This window comes from Benincasa hispida, chromosome 8, assembly GCF_027475165.1.
Source record: "Benincasa hispida cultivar pf3 chromosome 8, pf3_genome.v1.1, whole genome shotgun sequence".
In the NCBI taxonomy this organism is placed as follows: Eukaryota; Viridiplantae; Streptophyta; class Magnoliopsida; order Cucurbitales; family Cucurbitaceae; genus Benincasa; species Benincasa hispida.
The window spans coordinates 26,862,975-26,882,957 of record NC_143485.1 but is presented as its reverse complement, the minus strand read 5'-3'; the positions used below and the strand labels follow the sequence as shown (position 1 = coordinate 26,882,957).

The 19,983-nt window shown below is 31.5% G+C and overlaps 1 protein-coding gene across 1 annotated transcript; it reads right to left on the bottom strand.

The window, feature by feature from the left end:
* Window positions 1-11,148: 11,148 nt before the first annotated feature.
* LOC120082620 (uncharacterized) lies at window positions 11,149-17,627 on the bottom strand. The gene is made up of 4 exons (XM_039037872.2): window positions 17,073-17,627; window positions 12,973-13,425; window positions 11,874-12,159; window positions 11,149-11,473 (listed from the first exon to the last, which is right to left on the bottom strand). The coding sequence occupies exons 1-4, from the start codon at window positions 17,493-17,495 to the stop codon at window positions 11,337-11,339; spliced, it is 1,299 nt and encodes a 432-aa protein (XP_038893800.1). The 5' UTR covers window positions 17,496-17,627; the 3' UTR covers window positions 11,149-11,336.
* Between the last annotated feature and the right edge of the window lie 2,356 nt (window positions 17,628-19,983).

The following is a 19,983-nucleotide window of genomic DNA, read 5'->3' as shown; positions in this document are numbered from 1 at the left end:
AATTTATATTTGAATCATATTCTAACATACATATCTCTCATAACCTATAGAATTAATATAAATCTCATTCCCATTAATTTTAATATTAATATAGTTTCATAACCTTTAGTTTCAATATGAATCCAATTCATATTAATTAATATATGAATCTTATTCAAGCATTAATACTCTCCTATTGTGAAGTTTAAATTTTAATTTAATTCAAATTAACGTTATATTATAATGTATCAATATGCATTATATGAAATTGTATTATATATAATTTATTCACTTATATATTTATTTGAACACTTCAAATTTTTCAACACCTAATACTTGTTTAATCCCATTATGAGCTAGCAGGTGAACCTAATAGACCTGCAATTATAAGTTCTAATGATACAATAGTAATTAATTAAACTTTTTTATTAAATTAATCAACATTAACTATAGGGCACTACAGTTGTTACAACATTAATCAACATTATCTAATACATTAACTATAGGACACTCCACTAAAGACCCACAGATGCACTCTTATGAACTATAGTATATTTATGTGTCCATTGATTTAATCGTTTTATGTAAATCAATCCTTCACAGGTTGTTTGTAACTATAGTTGGGTCAAATTACCGTTTTACCCCTGAAGTTATCTCTTGCTCCTTAAGTACCACCAATCCTCTAATGAATAATCTATTTATGGTTCAACCATAAACAAAGTCCTTTTCAGGCCAATGAGAGGATGAGGTCTCATTTTTCAAGTTCCAAAGTCAGCACTTAAGGGAACATCCTATCTACTTTCCCTAAAGGAAGAAAAAAGTGAATTTCATCTTCTGATGCTATGTTCCTAGCTTCCTACTCGGTCGCATCCCAAGATGATAGGCATATTTAGTCGACAACTAAATCCACTATCACCCATATAAATCAAAGAATGACCTTCATAAGCAAGAGTTCATAACTCACTAAGGATTAAGACCAAGTTATATGGTTATCGTTTGAAATGTCAATCTCTTCATTTAACGGCGTTATAAAGAGAGATTGTATATTTCGTGATCCGGTCATATACAAACTCATTGTATAGGATACCCCCACTACATGTCTTGACATTAACGATTTGGATCAAATTGTTTGTTACACTTACAACACTTGTAACACTTACAAAGTGGGTTGTATCCATAGTGTCACCAGGATAAGGCACCCAACCTTATCCATATACTATAGACCTTTTGTTGGGGTTGATGTCCTAAATCTCATGTAAAAGCAGTAACTCTAACTCTGAAGAAACTGTAGGTGAGATCATTCAGACATCAAGTTGAATTCAAAAGAATCATCCCTCAAGCAATATAATTAATGTAAGTACTATTCCTACTTACATTAATGCATGTATCTACTCATGAAAAAAGAGAAAGTGGACTATCTCAAACTAATCAGGAATGTGTGTTTCACTTCTTCTATCAAACCTAAGAATGTAAATGAGGCTTTGAATGATGAATTTTGGCTGAATGCTATGCAAAAGAAGTTAGGTTAGTTTCGACACAATGAGGTATGGGTTGTCGGCTGAGGGTTAAAGAAGATAACTTATGCCAGGTAGTCGGACGTATCATTAGGCCAGCCTCGATACCTCGTGTACGTCCGTAGCACACACAACGTGTGTGTGCATCCAACGTTGCACCCTCTTTCCCACTCGACACTTAGCATACACACCTTGCCCACCATAACTCACTCAATGCCCAACGTCAAGCATCCAACGACAGCACGCCCAGCCTCGCACACACACTCGATGCAGCATACACAAGTTGTCGCTCATCAGTTTTCCTGTGTGCATGTCCTAGTGCCCACACCCAACCTTGCCATGTGCCCAGCTACTCATCAATCTACTTAAGGGTCTTGTCTTGGTAATTCAGTATTTTGGTGAGCTATTATGAGTTCATTCATTGTTTACTTGAAATTTTGGCTTTAAAATGACTATGTATGGACTCTAAAGAGATCTTAAGAGTTAAATATAATCTAAGAGAGGTCTAATTATATATTTGAAGGATATGGGAATTAAGGGATAGTCTAGAGAATAACCTAGGGTTATGATCTAAGTTTCAGGTCAAACATAGATCGAAATAGCCTATAAACCACTAGAAGCCAGTCATTGACTATGAGTGACAATTATTCAGAAAATAAATTATTTTATGATTTATGATAAGGATTTCTTAACAAATGAGTTGTTTAACTAAACAGACATGTTTAAGCATGACTTACTATTTATGAGTTTTTATTATCAAACTCCAAAATGCAATGTTTTGAGCATGGTTTACTTAAAGTGAGCTTTGATAGTTTTTGTGATCTAACTTCAAAATACTCTCACCGTTTGCAGATCAAATGATAATGCCGAACAAACAGGATTTCATAGCTAGCTCAGGATTAAGATTGAGTTAACCTAGGTTACATAATAAATGAAATAGTCATTTTTAACAGTAAACGGTCGTTATAAAGAAAAGTGACTATTTTCGTGGTCCAGTTTATATGCAAACTCATTGCATAGGATGCCCTCACTCACATGTCTTAACATGAAAGATTTGTGGATCACATCGTTTGTAGTACCTTACAACTTCTTGTAACAACTACAGAGTGGGCCGCATCCAATAGTGTTACCAAGATGAGATACCCAATTTCATCCATATACTTATTAAACAATTTAGGCTATATACTGTCAACTTGATCCTGTTTATGTCACTACATAAAGTTACAGCATTCAGACTATAGCTAAGGATGCATTTATTGGATTTCCATAATAAGATGCAAAATCAATAGGTCATTATTATTAATAAATAGAATGTTTAACACGAACTGTGAGTTCTATGACATTCCCAACAGATATAAGCATGATTTTCTATGTTTAACACGAACTGCGAGTTATAGATGCATATGGAATTCTTTCATCTCCTCAACTTCTTGAGGTGTCTTAGGACATTGTTCCTTGGACAAATGAATCCCATGCCTGAAAGGTAATAAACCTTTCTTGGAATTTTGCATATTATATCTTGACAACATATTGTCAATATAAGATGCCTGAGATAGTGTCAACGTTCTATTCTTTCGGTTCCGAAAGATCTGTATTCCTAGAACATACTGAGCATCACCCAAATTTTTCATTTGGAACTGTGTTGCTAACCATCTCTTTACGTCAGCAAGAAAACTTGTCTCATTCCCAACGAGCAAGATATCATCAACATATAGAACTAAGAATGCTACAATTTTGTTGACTATTTTCTTGTATATACAAGGTTCGTCAATGTTCTGTTCAAAGCCATAAGATTTGATCGCAGTGTCAAATCTTATATTCCAGGATCTGGATGCTTGTTTCAATCCATAAATGGATCGATTAAGCTTAACTTTCTATTCCTATCCTTTTTCGACGAGACCTTCTGGTTGAGACATATAAATACTTTCATCAAGATAGTCATTCAGAAAAGTTGTCTTGACATCCATTTGTCATATCTTATAGTCATAATATGTGGCAATGGCAAGAAGTATTCTTATTGATTTGATCATGGCAACAGGAGAAAAAGTTTTTTCATAATCAATTCCATCTTTTTGGATAAAACCCTTTGCCACGAGTCTCGCTTTATAGGTCTATACCTTGTCAGTTTGGTCTCGTTTTCTCTTGAAGATCCACTTACAACCTATAGGTGTAACACTGTGTGGTTGATCTACAAGTTCCCAGACTAAGTTGAAGTACATAGACTCCATTTCTGTCCATGGATTTTATCCATTATTCCCTGTCGACATCTTCCATTATCTTCTTAAAGGTTAATGGATCCTATAAACTATCATCTTGTATGATGTTTTGAGTTTTTGTTAAACCCATGTAGCGTTCAAGTTGTTAAATAACCCTCCCACTACGGCAAGGCATTCCCAACTTTTGGGATGGACATGGCGGGATAACAACCGTTGTTGATAGACTAGCTTGATCAACAACTCTTGTTGATCTTTCTATAGTATCTTTAGATAGTTCTTGCAATATTAGTTTACTATGAGGTAGATTATTTTTAATATGATCCTCTTCCAAGAATGTTGCATTTGTTGATACAAACATTTTATCTTCTTAAGGATCATAAAAGTATCCTCCTTTTATTTCAATGGGATATCCTACAAATAGACATAATTTCGAACGTGTTTCCAATTTCTTAAGATTCTATACCAATACATATGCTGGACAACCCCTGATACGAAAATGACGTAAACTCGCTTTACGTCCTTTCCACAATTCATATGGTGTTTCTGAAACAATTTTGGACGGAACAACGTTCAGAATATAAACTACAGTCTGTACTACATACCCCCAAAAGGATTGAGGTAATTGAGTATAACTCATCATAGACCGAACCATGTCTAACAAGGTTCGATTTCTCCTTTCTGCAACACCATTTTGTTGTGGTGTTCCAGGTGCTATGAGTTGGGATTGAATTCCATGATCTACTAAATAATTCTAGAATTGCAAATCCATATACTCACCACTTCGATCAGATCGAAGTGTTTTAATTCTTTTACTTAATTGATTTTCAGTCTCTGTCTTAAATTCTTTGAACTTTTCAAGAGTTTCAGATTTGTGACTGATTAAGTAAATATAGTCATATCGAGAGTAATCATCAATAAAACTAACAAAGTACTAATATCCTCCGCGAGCTTTAATATTCATCAGACCACATAGGTCTAAATGTATAAATTCAAGAGGTTCTTTGGCACAAAGACCTTTGTCAGAAAAAGACATTTTTGTCATTTTTCCCTCAAGACATGATTCACATGGAGGTAGGGAACTGTCTTCTAACTGATTTAGATGACCGTTTTACCAATTTCTCAATCCTATTGAGATTAATGTGACCAAGTCTGAGGTGCCAAAGATAGGCATGAAGAGAAATTTTTCGTTTTTTGTTATGAGTCTCAACCGTTTTAAATATCTCTATATTTAAAATGACTCTTGCTTCAGTTGGTTGTAATATGTATAAGTTATTTTCAAGTCTAGCAGAACAAATATGAACACCTCTTGAATAAACAAACACTTTATTACATTCAAAAGATACATTGTACATATTCTTTAAAAGACAGGAAATGGAGATTAGATTTCTTTTCATCTTAGGTACAAAGAACACATTCTTGAGCAAGATAAAAGAATCTCCAAAAAACAACTTCACATCTCCCACTACTTCTGCTTAAATGACTTCATCTATTTCCACCTTAAAAGTCATCTCATATTCAGAAAGTCTTCTTCAAGAACTAGTTTCCTATAGAAAAGTACAAACATGATTAGCGACGCCTGAATCCAATATCCAGGTAAGGTGAGAATTTTCCACTATACATGTTTCAACAACTAGTAAATCATATTTACCTTGTTTAGCCTTTTCTGCTTTCTTTTTAGCCAGATATTTTGGGCAGGTTTCGTTTCCAATGCCCAACATCACCACAATGGAAACATTTTCCCTTGGGATTTTTGTTTTTGTATTTCTTTGCAGTGGATTTCTTTTTTCCTTTTCCTTTCTTCTTCATTTGTATGGTTTTATCCTTAAAAGAAGAAGGACCAGCTTTCTTATCATCAATGGGTTTCGTACCAGATGTGGACCCCTTGTAAAACTTCTTCAGTTTCGAAATAACATTTATTTCTTTTTCCTTCATTTCATCATAGATTGATAAGTTTATAACTCATTCAATGGCTTCGTTAAGTTATAAGTGATTTTGTTCATGACAGCATTTGTCCTAAATGGCAGATAGCTCTCAGAAAAAGATTCTAGTATCATACTCACTTGACTTGTCTCGTCTATCATATCCCCGTGAGCCTTTGCAATGTTAAAATGGACCATCATGTCGAGAACATGTTCTCTTATGTTGGTCCCATCTTTCATGCGAGACACATACACATATTTGATGGCTTCATGTCTAACAGATGATGATCGTTGCCCGAACATCTCTTGTAATGATGCCATAATCTCACGGACTGTGGGCATGATCTCATGTTTCTTGTTGAGTACATCAGAATATATTCACCAAGATATAGGCCCGGGCTTTCTCGTTCGCCCTCACCCACCTATCATAGACGTCCCGAACATTTTGGGTAGCGGTTGAACTGGAAACTGGAGGACACTCCTCCGTCAAGACAAGCCTCAAATCGTCTACTACTAATATTGTATTAATGTTTAACTTCCAATTCGAATAACCTTATCCATTAAATTTGTCAGAAGCAAGTAATTGTATAATTGAGTTCGACATTGCTGAAACATTTTAAACAAACTCTATTAAATATGCATCCAAATCCATTTTTAGCAAAAACTAATAAAGTACCTAATAAATCTTTATTTATTTGCATCGATACTTAAGTAATTTAGAACAAATACTACCGTGGGGCAGTAAAAAATTCCTTCACAGATGCAAGACAAGTCTTGACCAAATACTATTATCTAGAATAATTCATATTCCAATAGTTCTTTTGGTTATCGTTTTCGGTCAAGATCTTTACTAATAATTAGTAATTCTCGTAAGTGTGACTCACCATTTTCAGATCTTATAGGATGGTATGAATATGCCTTCGAGATAGAAGACAATATCCAAGACGGAACTATAAGACCCTATTTATTTTACTAAAGCCTGGGTTGTGAATCCTATGTTACAACCCTCCGTAGGGATCGCCACAGTTAACGACTAGCTAGTGCCACATAAAAATGACAGCAGGCGCAACATAGAATCTCACGGTTCAAACTAATGGAGGAGACCGTAGATCAATGTTGACACATTTCCTTCACCCACTTACTATGAACCACCTCCCTCATTCACCTTGTTATTGACCCATGAAAACACTTTCCGTATGGAGCAGTCGAGGTAAAATTGACACGAAGCCGAGCATAGATCTCACGGTGTGAACTCTTGAGGACGTGAGAGCTAATAACTATATATCAAATATATTGTTAATCTCCTACTGAAGTGTTCTAAATGTTTGGATAATTTACTTAAGCATGACGGCTAATTTCGTACAACCTAAGTCTAAGTGGTTTATCCAAATATAACTCTTATAATTGGACTTAACCTACGATGTCTAGGTGATAAACCATTTTATTACCTCACATCACTCACACAAGCTCGTAAAATCAGTTAACAACTCTCAATAGTTCGATCATAATCCTCAGGTAAGAGGTGTTCCGTAAACCTTCAACTTAAGTACCCCCAGCCTTAGACAGGTTTATGAACCGATATGAGTTTGTAACCGTATTTTATAAGGTAACAATCTATTTTAATGTTTTAAAATTAGTTGTTAACCTAAGTGAGCATGCAGCTGTTCTTTGTTATGGATTTTAAACATCTAACCAATTTTATAACAATTTACAAAATTTAGACATGCTTAACATCTACAACATTCGACAAAGGTATCTAATATAACCATTATATTAAACACAACCCTAACATACATACTATATATTATAACAATTATAACATACTTTCAATGCATGTAACATGCTTTCTACGATGGGGTTTTAAATACATGGCATACTGTATATATATACATGAATTATTTAATTATTACATACATCTCATGCATAACAATTAAATACTAATTGTTATGGTTTCCATTTTGGCATAAACAAGCAAACAAATGCCTAACTATTACAAACAGCTTCAAAACTATCTTTGAACTGCTCGAACCGCTCCAAAACCGACCCCAAGCAACTTGAACCGGACTGGATGAGTCTGAACCAGACCAACAAAGTCTGAATCAAACCAGCCAAAACCCTTTGAGGCTGAACCGGATTGGACCTTGAGAAAACCAATCGAACCGGCTGCTCTTGGTCCAACCTCAAAATGTTGCTAAGGCTGATTGTGTAGCGCTGAAGGCAATCATCTAGTGTCATCGCCTTATGTCTGAGAAGAAGTACACGATCTCTTAGTGTTTACTGAATCTAAACAATCGTTTAGCTCTATCATATAGAACTACATGATCGCTTAGTTCCATCGCCTTGCTATCGCTTAGCACCATCGTATAGAACATCATCGCGTCGCTTAGCATTTGTCTACACAATCGCTTAGCTTTGCATCTCGATCGCTAAGTGCTATCGCGTAGCACTTCCTCGCATCGCTTAGTGTGCATCGTAGCTAAACGATCGTATAGTGCCATCGTTTAGCATATCCAACGTATCGTTTAGTTCCCACGTCAAAGTTAAACGATCGTGTAGTGTTATCATATAGCAAATAAATGCATCGCTTAGCTCTCGCAGGTATACGATCGTTTAGCGTTCAACATCACAACGACTAGTGCCCATTGCTAAACGATCATCTAGCTTTTATTCACATTATGTAATGTCTGGAACTAAACGATCGCTTAGCAATTAAACCTCAGCAACAAATTTGAGCAGAAGCTGGAAAAACTGGAACAAAAGCTCGGCCTCCTTCATTTGTTTCTTCAATTATATCTTAATTTCAACTCTAATGACTCCAAATAAATTACAGACTCTTGCTAACACATAAAAGCTCATCAAATAAGAGCCAATTACAAATTTAATTGAGAAATTAAAGAGAATCACGATACCAAAACTCAGAAAACCATACCAGTGAATCAGTTTCATATATCTCATGAAAAACACCCACCACACAAAAATTAAACCGAATTGAATGCTTAAGAGATGCTCTGATACCAATTGTAAGAGTTAAATAACATGCAGCGGAAGTATCATGATCCATAAGTATTCAAATTCACTCATTTTAGCAGAAACTAAAGCATGCTTTTCTAAAAAGAGGGTTTTAAGATCTTACCTTTGAAGAACTCTCCAAGAACTTAATTGTATAGCAGCAGTCTTCACCAAAGATCACCGTGAACCACCTTAAGGTCTTCCCCACTATCCTCTTGGAGCTTTAGACAGAGTTGTGGGACTCAAGAACAGCTTGAATCGATGAAGAACAGTGAAGAACTCACAGCAGCCCAATTAGAAGAACTCTTTTTTCTCACAGAGATTTTCTATCAAAATTTCTGTATTAGCCCTCTTCAAATCACTCCAAACTTCTTTATTTATTGCAGATGAACATGCAAAGAAGTGAATTGCATGGCTTGCAGCTCATGCTTGGAGTATTAATGAAGAGAAGGAGATGGGCTTTATGTGAGCATGATGAAGATTATAATGGAAAAACAACATTTTCCATTTTGAAGACATGCAAAAACCGTTTTTCCAATTTTCTTTTAAAATAAGAATTGATTTCAAAAACCATTTTTGATTTGATAAAACTGAAAAAAGATTTTCTAAAATTAATTTTATAAATTAATTTAAAATATTAATTAATTTAATATCAAATATTAAATTAATTTTTGCACAATAATCATCTTCATATATTTAAATCATCTTTAAATATATATTCTTCTATTCCGTTTAATTTGAACGTTTCAAATTAATTTCTCAAGCTACTCTAAAGCTTATCCATTTACAAGCTAATAGGGGAACCTTGCGGATCTACAGATCATAGGCTCCAACAATTTGAGATTAATCAGCTAAACTCATAAGTCCGATCTAACCCTATTTATTAACTAATGGGACACTCCATTATAGCCCATAGTTGAACTCCCCTCACTGTAGATATATTATGTCTACTTAATAACCATAATCAGTAACTCGATCCTTCACAGGTTGTTCGTAATCACAGCTAGGTCAAAAATATCATTTTACCCCTGTGAATACATCTTGTTCCTTAAGTTCCTACTGACCCTCTAATGTTATTCTGATTCATAATCTCTATGAATCAAATCATTTCTCTATCATGAAAAGGCGGGGCCCCGATTGTTCAAGATCTGAAATCAATACTTAAGAGAACAACCTATCTACTAACCCTAAATAGGGTAGGAGTGAATTCCATCTTGCAAGACTATGTCCCCAGCTATTCATCCGGTCTTATCCCCAAAATGGTAAGCTTATTGAGCGGTGCTGTTAGACTTCTCACTGTTTGCAGATCAAAAGATAATCTTGAACAAACAGGATTTCATAGCTAGCTCAAGATTAAGATCGAGTTAACCTAGGTTACATAATAAATGAAATAGTCAGTTTTAACAGTAAATGGTCGTTATAAAGAAAAGTGACTATTTTCATGGTCCAGTCTATATGCAAACTCATTGCATAGGATGCCCCCACTCACATGTCTCAATATGAAAGATTTGTGGATCACATCATTTGTAGCACCTTACAACTTCTTGTAACAACTACAGAGTGGGCCGCATCCAATAGTGTTATCAAGATGAGATATCCAATTTCATCCATATACTTATTAGACCATTTAGGCTATATACTGTCAACTTAATCCTGTTTATGTCACTACATAAAGTTACAGCATTCAGACTATAGTCAAGGATGCATTTATTGGATTTCCATAATAAGATGCAAAATCAGCAAGTCATTATTATTAATAAATAGAATGTATAAACGTTTACAAACGATACTAGTTTTAAACTCGTCACTTACTAGGCTTCCTAGAGCCTGCCACAACTTCAAGTCGTCAGTTAGCTCAAGTTTTCTTAAATCTTTGTATGTAATGAGTTTTGGTCAGTTTGACATGTACTCATAATAGCAAGGAATGAGAGATGAACTGTTGGTATGTATTTTTCTGTAAATAACTATGCAAGGGTTGTATAAGTTCTTGATTTCCTAGGAGGCTGTTGGATGTGCTGTGAATATTATGTTTGCAAAGTTTATATTTTTCATTATAAACTTTACAAACTTAATCACATACTATTTTTTCTTTCTGGATCAAATCACAATTTTTCTTTTTATTATAGACTGAACAACTATCTGAAATTTATGGGATTTGATATCATATTAGATATAACATGAGGTTCCATCTAAAAACAATTGGCAATGAGAGGAGTGTCTCATCTATCTTATGAAAAGTGTGAAATCCCTTGATTTTTCCAATATGAGATCCTCAGTAATAAAGGAATTCAAACCACGGATTTCTTGATCGCTATTACATTTATATGCCAATTGAACCATACTCATTTCAGTTGCATTGGAATTATCTTATAAACATGTCCTCTACTCATTTTTTAACTTTCTTTTTTCCCAATGGAAACTTGATAGAAAAATTTTAATACAGTTAATCTTTTATTGTTTTAATTATTTAACTGAAAGAAAACATATTCATGAAGAGAACAACTCAACTCATTTCCAAATATAAGTCATCTCTCATGAACTGAACTCTATATATTAGACTTATATTACATTATTCTAAAGATAAATTGTTTGTTTCTAATACATTTATATTGCTCAATATGAATACAGAACACTACAATTTAAGAAATATCACAATTTTCCTCTACAAAATCCATCTAAAAAGAAAAAAGGCAAGAGCTTCAAGAAACACCAACAGTCTTGTTGAGCAGCCACAAGAAAAGTGCAAGTTCAATAGCAAAAATGGATTTCAGCCATGTTCTGTCCACCTCGAATCCATACACTGTAATTCCTGCTTTGTTATTCCTCAAATATGTCACTGCACAAAACAAAACAAACAAATATGGTTGGATTACCTTAAATCTGTTGTCTAACGCTTTGAATGACCCAGAGGCAATATGCCCAAAACCTAAGTTATATTCGTATTTATCCTATTTACATTATCTACGATTTTGGTCCTAAGTTCAGAAAAGTGTACTATATTAACTAACTTTTTAACTCTACAAATGCCTCTGACTTTATAATATAATATTTTCTTCCTCTACTCTTGGATGTAGCTAAACACTATGAACCACTTAGATTTTTATGTCGATTTATGTTTTTCTTTATTTATATATATATATATATTTGATTGTCGATTTCTTTATAAATATCCTCCTTTTGTGACTTGAAAAAAAAATGATTGATGGATTTTAAACATGTTTTTAATTATTACTTACCAAGTGCCTGCCTCTTCTGGAATGAGATTGTGTGGGCAAAAACTGGCATCAGTTTGGCATCATCCAAGTCGTCCTCGTCGCTTTCCTCATCAGAGTTGGATTCAACAATGTTCGAAATCAGAGATGCTGTTGGGGGCGTCTCACTGTCCAGGTCGTCGAAGGTGTTTATGACGGCGGAAACGTGCCATTTTGCAGCAAGGCATGTAATGGACTGTGCTTTGTGGGTGATCTTTGCAGCACTGCGGAGGCATATGAACAAGCCTGTCACCAGGCTTATGGAGCATAGCTGCATTGTTCTCAAAACTCATAGCTTTTACTAATTTATATATATTCAAATAAATTTCCATCAGGTAAAAACATTCAGTACATTAGAATTAAGAGCATGATAATACCATGCTTGGAATTACTTCTGATTCAAACATAAGTGAAAAATCAAATGTTTCTCTAATGGTAAGAAAATGAGAAGAAAACAAGCATAAATTTTAAAAACAAAACCGTTACCAAATAGACTTTCAAGTTTGCGTATATTAAAGTTTAAGAAGTATCTAATATGACTCAACTTTTAGTTTAATACTAATTGCTCTCTGAAACTTTAAAAAAGTTTATAATAAATTCATAAACTTTCGATTTCATGTCCTACTAGGTCTCTAAATTTTCAATTTCACATCTAATAGTTGCTTGACCCATTCAACATTTTTTTATAATTTATGGCCCTCTACTAAATACAAAATTTAAAATTTAGGGTTGTATTACATAAAATTATATTTATATCTAATAGATTAGTTAATTTTTAAATCTTTCAAATATTTTAGGGACAACTTACTATACACAAAATTAAAACATCGGGAACCTATCAAACATTCTAAAATCCAAGGATCTAACAGACAAGAAAATAAAAATTAAAAATTTACTTAGACATGACTTTTCAAATTTCAAGAACTTTTAAGGCATAAAGTTGAAAGTTACTAAACTTGTAATTTAACCGATAATGAAATATTTAGCTCTATAACAATTTGCATAAATCAATCAAATTGCTCGAGACAAGAAAGACATATAGTAATTTAACTAGTACGAGAAGGTTAAGAAAGTAGATTATTACCGCAAGTTGTCCAGCCTTGGAGAGGTTAACATGAGCTTTTGATCTTGTAGTCATCAATAAAGAGATAAACTGACTAGCAGTGACCAAAATCAAAGACAGCAATATGAAGGCTCTGAAGCGATGGCTAATGATGGTGAAGGTTCTTCTAAGGACCAAATGCTGCATCAAGATGGTGCCGACCTCGGCTTCCCGATGAAAGATAGAAGCGAAATCTTCGAGTCTGATCATTTGGAGGTGGCAGATGAGGCGGAAGAGAATGCAAACAAAGAAGAAGATGGAAGTTCTGTAAAGCCATGAACAGAGCTCCAATGTGCAAGAAATAATGTAGCTGATGTATATGTTATTAGTGTAATATGGGATTTCCTTAGCTGCTGAAATGTACCACCAGATTTTGTAACCTGCTTCTGCCATGAAGCATGGCAATAGGAAGAAGGACATCAGCACCATTGATCTCTGCAATTATACATTCATCAACATATTAATTAACACTTGCTAAATGTTGGGTTGTTTTTCATTCATTAAATCTCTTCAAGAATTTGTGTTTGAATCACTTTTTAGTTCCGAGTTTTGAAGAATAGGTATATTTGATTAATGAGTTTTCAAAATATATCTTTTTAGTCGTGAATTTTTTAAGAATAGATATACTTGGTCCCTGGGTTTTCAAATTGTGTCTTTTTAGTTTTAGAGGTTTTAGAATGCACCGTTTTATTTAGCCTTTTAAGGATAAGTTTGAAAGGTCTTAAAGTATTTTTTTTTATTATTATTTTACATAATTATATGACATTTTAAATTAAAAAAATAATTTTAGAGTAGAGAAATCTTTTCTAAAATAAAATTATTTTTCTAATTTAAAATGTAATATAATTATTTAAAATAAGTAAAGAAATTATTTATGAGACCTTTTAAATCTATCTTGAAAACTCGAATTAGAAAAATATATATTGAAAATTTAGAGACGCACCTTTTATTAAAAAAAAAAATGAAAAGTATATTTTAAAAACTTAAAAACCAAACATACATATTTTTCAAAATTCATAAACTAAAAAGGTAATTTTTCCAATTATATATACTCTATATTTGATTAAACCTTACCGACCACAATCTCTATAGTTAATCAAATAATCTATAGTTTGAGAGTTTCTTCAAATTTTGCTTTTAAATTAATCTAAGTTTTTAATGCTCTTTAATTTAATAGGATTTAAAAAGAAAAAAAAATATATCATAGAAAATCATTCAAGAAACTATACTAAATGTACACTAAATTAATAATTTTTCCAAAATTGTTTATTTAAAAAAATATTTGTTTAAAATGTAATTCTATAGACACTATAGGCTCATTTGGATTAATTTTTTAAATACATAAACACTTTTTTACATTTATAAATATTTATTTAAACACTTAGAAAGTTAATCCCACGATCTTGCACCATTCCATATTTTTCCCATTAATATGACTTTTCATATTCCTTGAACAGAATGGTCGGTGAAACTTAACTGCTCTAGTGCTATATTATTTCACATCACAAAACTAACCTACAACATTCACAAATAATTTTATTAAAGAAAATTGGCCACTTGAAATAAATTTGAATAGAAAAATTAGAAATGAGAGGAGGTATGGTATTTGACATATAACATTATGAAGGAATCATTAACTTCATAATTTTAAAAGATATAGAGGAAAAATATGAAGGGGTTTTTTTTTTTAAATAAATTTATCTATATACATAGTTATTTATTTATTTTTTATTATTATTATTATTGTTTAAAAAAGAAATCAACTTTTACTTCTATATTTGTCAACTTATAACAATTATTTTTAACCCCGTTCATTTTTTTCTTATTCGTCCACTACTTTAACACAAAGCAGTGTAAAATTACTTCATGTACTTATTAATTTCAATGAAATCAAACTTTGCATAAATAATAATAATAACTAATCAATATAAAAACTAACCATGGAATAATGTTGCCAATTTTTAAAATTTTCATATAAAAATTTAGCTTTTAAGTTTCATCAATTTTGTATCATACGTATGTCCTATAATTCATTAAACACATATATAAAACCTTTTCTTTAACAATATTTGAAACGCTGATTTATTATTTGAAAGATAAAATTGCAAACATATATAGTATATTATTTTTAAAATAACTTTCTATTAATTTTTAATTTATTTATAAAAAAACAAAGGAAACAAAATTGCAGGCTTGCACGTGCTACTACATATTAGGAGTGCAACACAAAATTAAAAAGTGAATTGGTTTGATTTGATTTCTTTTAGTATAAATATAGGACATCTTGATTTATATTTGAAAAACACAAAAATTGGTTCTAATCAATTTTTTATTAAGAAAACCAATTAAAATCGAACCAAATCAAGGGTATATCTTAAAAATAAACTCTAACTTCATGTATCTTTTAGTATTTCAATTATCATGATGCATGTATATTTATTGTAAAAAAAATAATTATTATGGAGCATGTATGTTTGTTATAAGGTAATTGATTTAAATAGCAAAACTGTTGAAAATATTTTCAAATATAATAAAATGTCATTAAATACTGATATATGTCATCAATGATAGTTAATTATATTTTGCTATATTTATAAATAAGTTTGTTCATTTTTCAATATTTGAAAATAGTTCGTTGTTCATATAAAAAAAAGGTCAAGAAAATAATAAGAATGTTCAACTTCAATTTATTAAAAAAAATGACCCAAAATAAAAGTAGAAATAAAAAAATAAAATGTCAAAAATCGAGAGTCAATCCATATAAATTGAACAAAATAAAAATCAATCTATTGGTTTTGTTTTTTTTATTGAATATTGATTTGGATCTCTTCTTTATAAAATTGATTGGTTGAATTTCTTGATTGGCGATAAAATCGTCAAAATCGAATTCACTTTCACTCTACTATATTTATAAAACGTGCAGCTAATTTCTTTAGGGAAAAAGAAAAAAACAACTTTCTTTTAGAATGAGAAGTGATAATAAAATTGAAAACAGTCAGAGTCTGAAATAGTCCAAACCTGTCTATTTTTATAAATACATTAACCCAAATTAAAAGTAACAATAATAGCAATAACAATGATAAATTTGGCATTTAGTGCACTTAATTTAATCAAGCTTCTTTCAACGAAGCTACAATTGTACATCTAATCATTTTTAATTTTGTGCATACATATAATATATTATTTTATGACACAAATAAAATTTTAAATTTTGTAATTCGTATCTATTTAGTCAAATTTTAAAAATTTTATTAAATTTTTAATTTTTCGATTTTATGCCATTTATCATTTTTTTTTCTTTTGAAAAATTATATAAGCTTAGGATAAAATGTATATTCAAGCTTTTATATGATAAATTGTTTCATTTCTAAAATTCTTAAATATGGACATTTTATTAATTAGATGTGTTAAAACTTATTAAAATTCGACACAAAATAAAAAATAAATAAAAAGTTATTTGATCTCTTACAAGAAAAAAGTTTAAAATATTATCTTGATCGTATATGTTAAAGTTTATTAAATTTTAATCCATGTTATTTCAATAAATTTTAAATGGAGCCATAACTCTAGTCTATTGTTGATTTTTTCAAAAACTTTTTATTATCTATTAAAATTTTAATATCAATTTTAAAAAATATATTAACATATTATATTTTTTATATTAAAATTATCATTATTATTTAGTCAATTTTAAATATATATGATTAAAACTTAAGATTTATTAGAAGTAGCGGAAATTGAACATTTAAAATTATAAAAACTAAAATCGAAATATACATCAACTTAAAACTGAAAGTGATAGATTGAACAAATGTATATTACATCAACATCAATTATTAATTTTCCATTTTTCAAATAAAATTAAAAAAATAAACATATTAATTTGACATCAATTTGGCAACAATTTGCAGTTCAGGCACAAAATATTGACTCATAAAAACAATAAGATAATTTTTTAAAAAAAATATATTATTATTATAAAAAAGAAAAAAAAAACAGAAAAAGAAAAAGTGGAGTTCCTCCATCTACAGGGGAAATTGAAATTATGTAAAGAAGAGAAAAGAAAAGGAAAAAAAAAATACCTGTAATTGCCTGAAATACTCAGCCCGAACCCTAGGACTTGCTTCAGAGAGCTTATCGAGAAAGAGAAATCGATTCAATCCGAAGAAACGAAGCCAGAGAGAGAGACAGAGAAAAGAGAGCGTAGCAACGGCGGAGAGAGAGAGCTGAACGACGACATGGAAAGGCCTTTGGTGATCTTCATCGCAATCAGAGCAAGAAAGAGCAAAGTGCGATGCGACAGGGACGGCGATTGCAAACACGAAGAAGACGATGCAGGAAAGCGAAGCGCGATACGGATTCGAGTGATCCGTTATGCAAATCCATTTCAGGATTGATTTGAACCTTCTCAATTCCGCTGCTTCTGATTCGGGTTCTGATTCGGGTTCTGATTCTAGTTTCTGTGAATCAATTTGAGGTTGAGATTTCTTCTCCTCTGTTTCCATGGCTTCTTCGAGGAACAGAGGAGCGGGAATTTTGGTGCTTCGACAAGAAAAAATTAGAGACACAGAAAGAGAGAGGAGAGAGAGCGATATTTATGTATTTTTCTTATTACTATATTTATGGGTTTCTTTTTTGAGTAGTTTTATGGATTATTATTACTATATTTGTGATTTTTAATTTATTTATGTAATTAGAATTTCTATTTTAGTTATTTTTTTTTTTTTAAAAAAAAAATAGGTGATATTATTATACAACAACAAGGGATTAAGGCATCAAAGCAACAAAGCACGAGCAAAGACTGGGCAACAAAACCAAAACAGAGCCAACAAGATAAAACCAGAACAAAACCAACACAAAAATGCAAAACATCCGGGAGAAAGGTAGAGAAAAGAACCCAAAACCCCACAAACTAGGGGCTACAGCAAAACAGAGAACATCATGAAGTTCAAAAGAAAAAACATGTACACACTAGATAAGACCAAGAAGGTCAACCCGCTAAGAAATAGCACAAGCACGAATCGTATAGACCATAAGGTGAACCAGCGTAGACACCGACCTCGGTCAACCTCCATGCAGCTGCCGATTACGCTCCTGCCAGATATAATATAGAGAAGCACACCAGAAAACACGAAACAACTTACTACGCACCTCCTTACCCGACCCCACTCGGCACAACCAACTCAACTCTACATCCCAACCAGCCACCCGATGCGTCAAACCCAACTGATGCAACACACTAGATTATACCTCTCTCCCAAATCCACACTCAAAAAATAAATAATCCGTGGCTCCACACCTCCTCACACAGAAGACACCCATTTTTTTATCCTAAACTTTTGTGTAATTAACAATTTAGTCTATAAATTTTGATTTGTAACAATACTTTCAATTTTGAAAAATTTTATTTACTAAAGAGAGATTTTCAAAAATAGAAAAATAAGAGAAACTATTTACACAAAATAGTAAAATTTAATCTTATTTAATAGAGGCTAATGAAGTCTATCAATATTTATCAATAATAGAAACTAGTACAAGTCTATCATCGATACTATGTGATAGACGCTGATAGAAGTATATTAGTGTCTATTAGCATTTCTTTTTGTTATTTCTATAAATAATTTGACATTTTTTCTATTTGTGAAAATTCCTTTGAACTTTAATACCTTGAAATTTATAACAATTTAGTCCTCAATGTAAAAGGAAAAAAAATCATCAGATGTCAATTTTTACTATTTTATGATTTAGAGTTTGTATTTTATTAAAATATTGGATCTTTAATTAATTTATAGATCTTAGCATTAAATTCTATAAGAATTAAATCGTTACAACTTTTAAAGTACGAGAATTAAATTGTTGCAAATAATATTTATAGATTAAATGGTTAGAAAATAATATACATATATAGCCTAAATCATTAGAAACGAAGGTTTTGAGATTAAAGTGTTGTTTTTATGAAAAATCTAGGGATTAAAAAACAATTATATAATTTACCCTTTCAAGTGTGTCATCTTTTTGGGTTTAGGTTTAAGATAATCTTTGGAGTATAGATTATTTGGGAGAGGGGACAATTAGACAAGGGAAACAAAGAAGGGGGGCCCAGTGGGAGCAATGTCCACAGTAGAGTTGCCACGTATTATTTTATTTTATTTTATTTATTGCTTTTCATTCTCTGCTTGAAGGTGCACCGTAATCTCCACGTGGCGATTGGTCGGCTATACTATTTTTAATCTAATTGTGGACGTGACCTTCACTTCTATCATGACTATTTTTATTTTTTCTAGTTAAATTATAAAACATGTGCTCGAAATTTGCCCTTTACTTTAAATATACTCATACTTTTTTAAGAAAAATTATTCTTATATTTTTCTAAAAGTAACAATATTATCTTTGAATAATGCATGTTTCAATATCTTTGAACTATAAAAATTCTTTAAAATTTTAGATGAAAATTGAGATATGAAATGGTGTTACGGTGAACTACAAAAATTTCAATCACTACATCGATTTAAGACATTTCATACAGTTCTATATCTCAACTTTTATTCAAATTATAAAGAGTTTCTATCCAATAGTAAATTTGAGAGATTTATGAAAGTTCAAGAGTAATGTTTTAGTTTTTGAAAATATGTGGGTATTTTTTTTTTTTTAAAAAAAAACAAATAGAAATGGTCAAGAGTATTTATTATATTTTAGCTTTGTTGTTTTAGAGAAGTTAAGAAGTATGCTTGATTAGCGATTTCATTCAATAGATCAACAAGCTAAGGGTAATCCAACATACAATATCAATAAGGGCTTCGTATAGATTTATCATAATAAGTTTAACAAATTATACAAGTTTTAGTTTTTCAAAAAGGTCAAAAGCCAAGCCCATTTGAAAATGTAAAATTACCTTTCTACCCTCACGTTTCAACTTCCACCACCCTACATTTTAGGGTTTCACCTTTTCACCTTATTTTCTTCACTTTTCAACTTTACCTTTCAGTTTCCTCA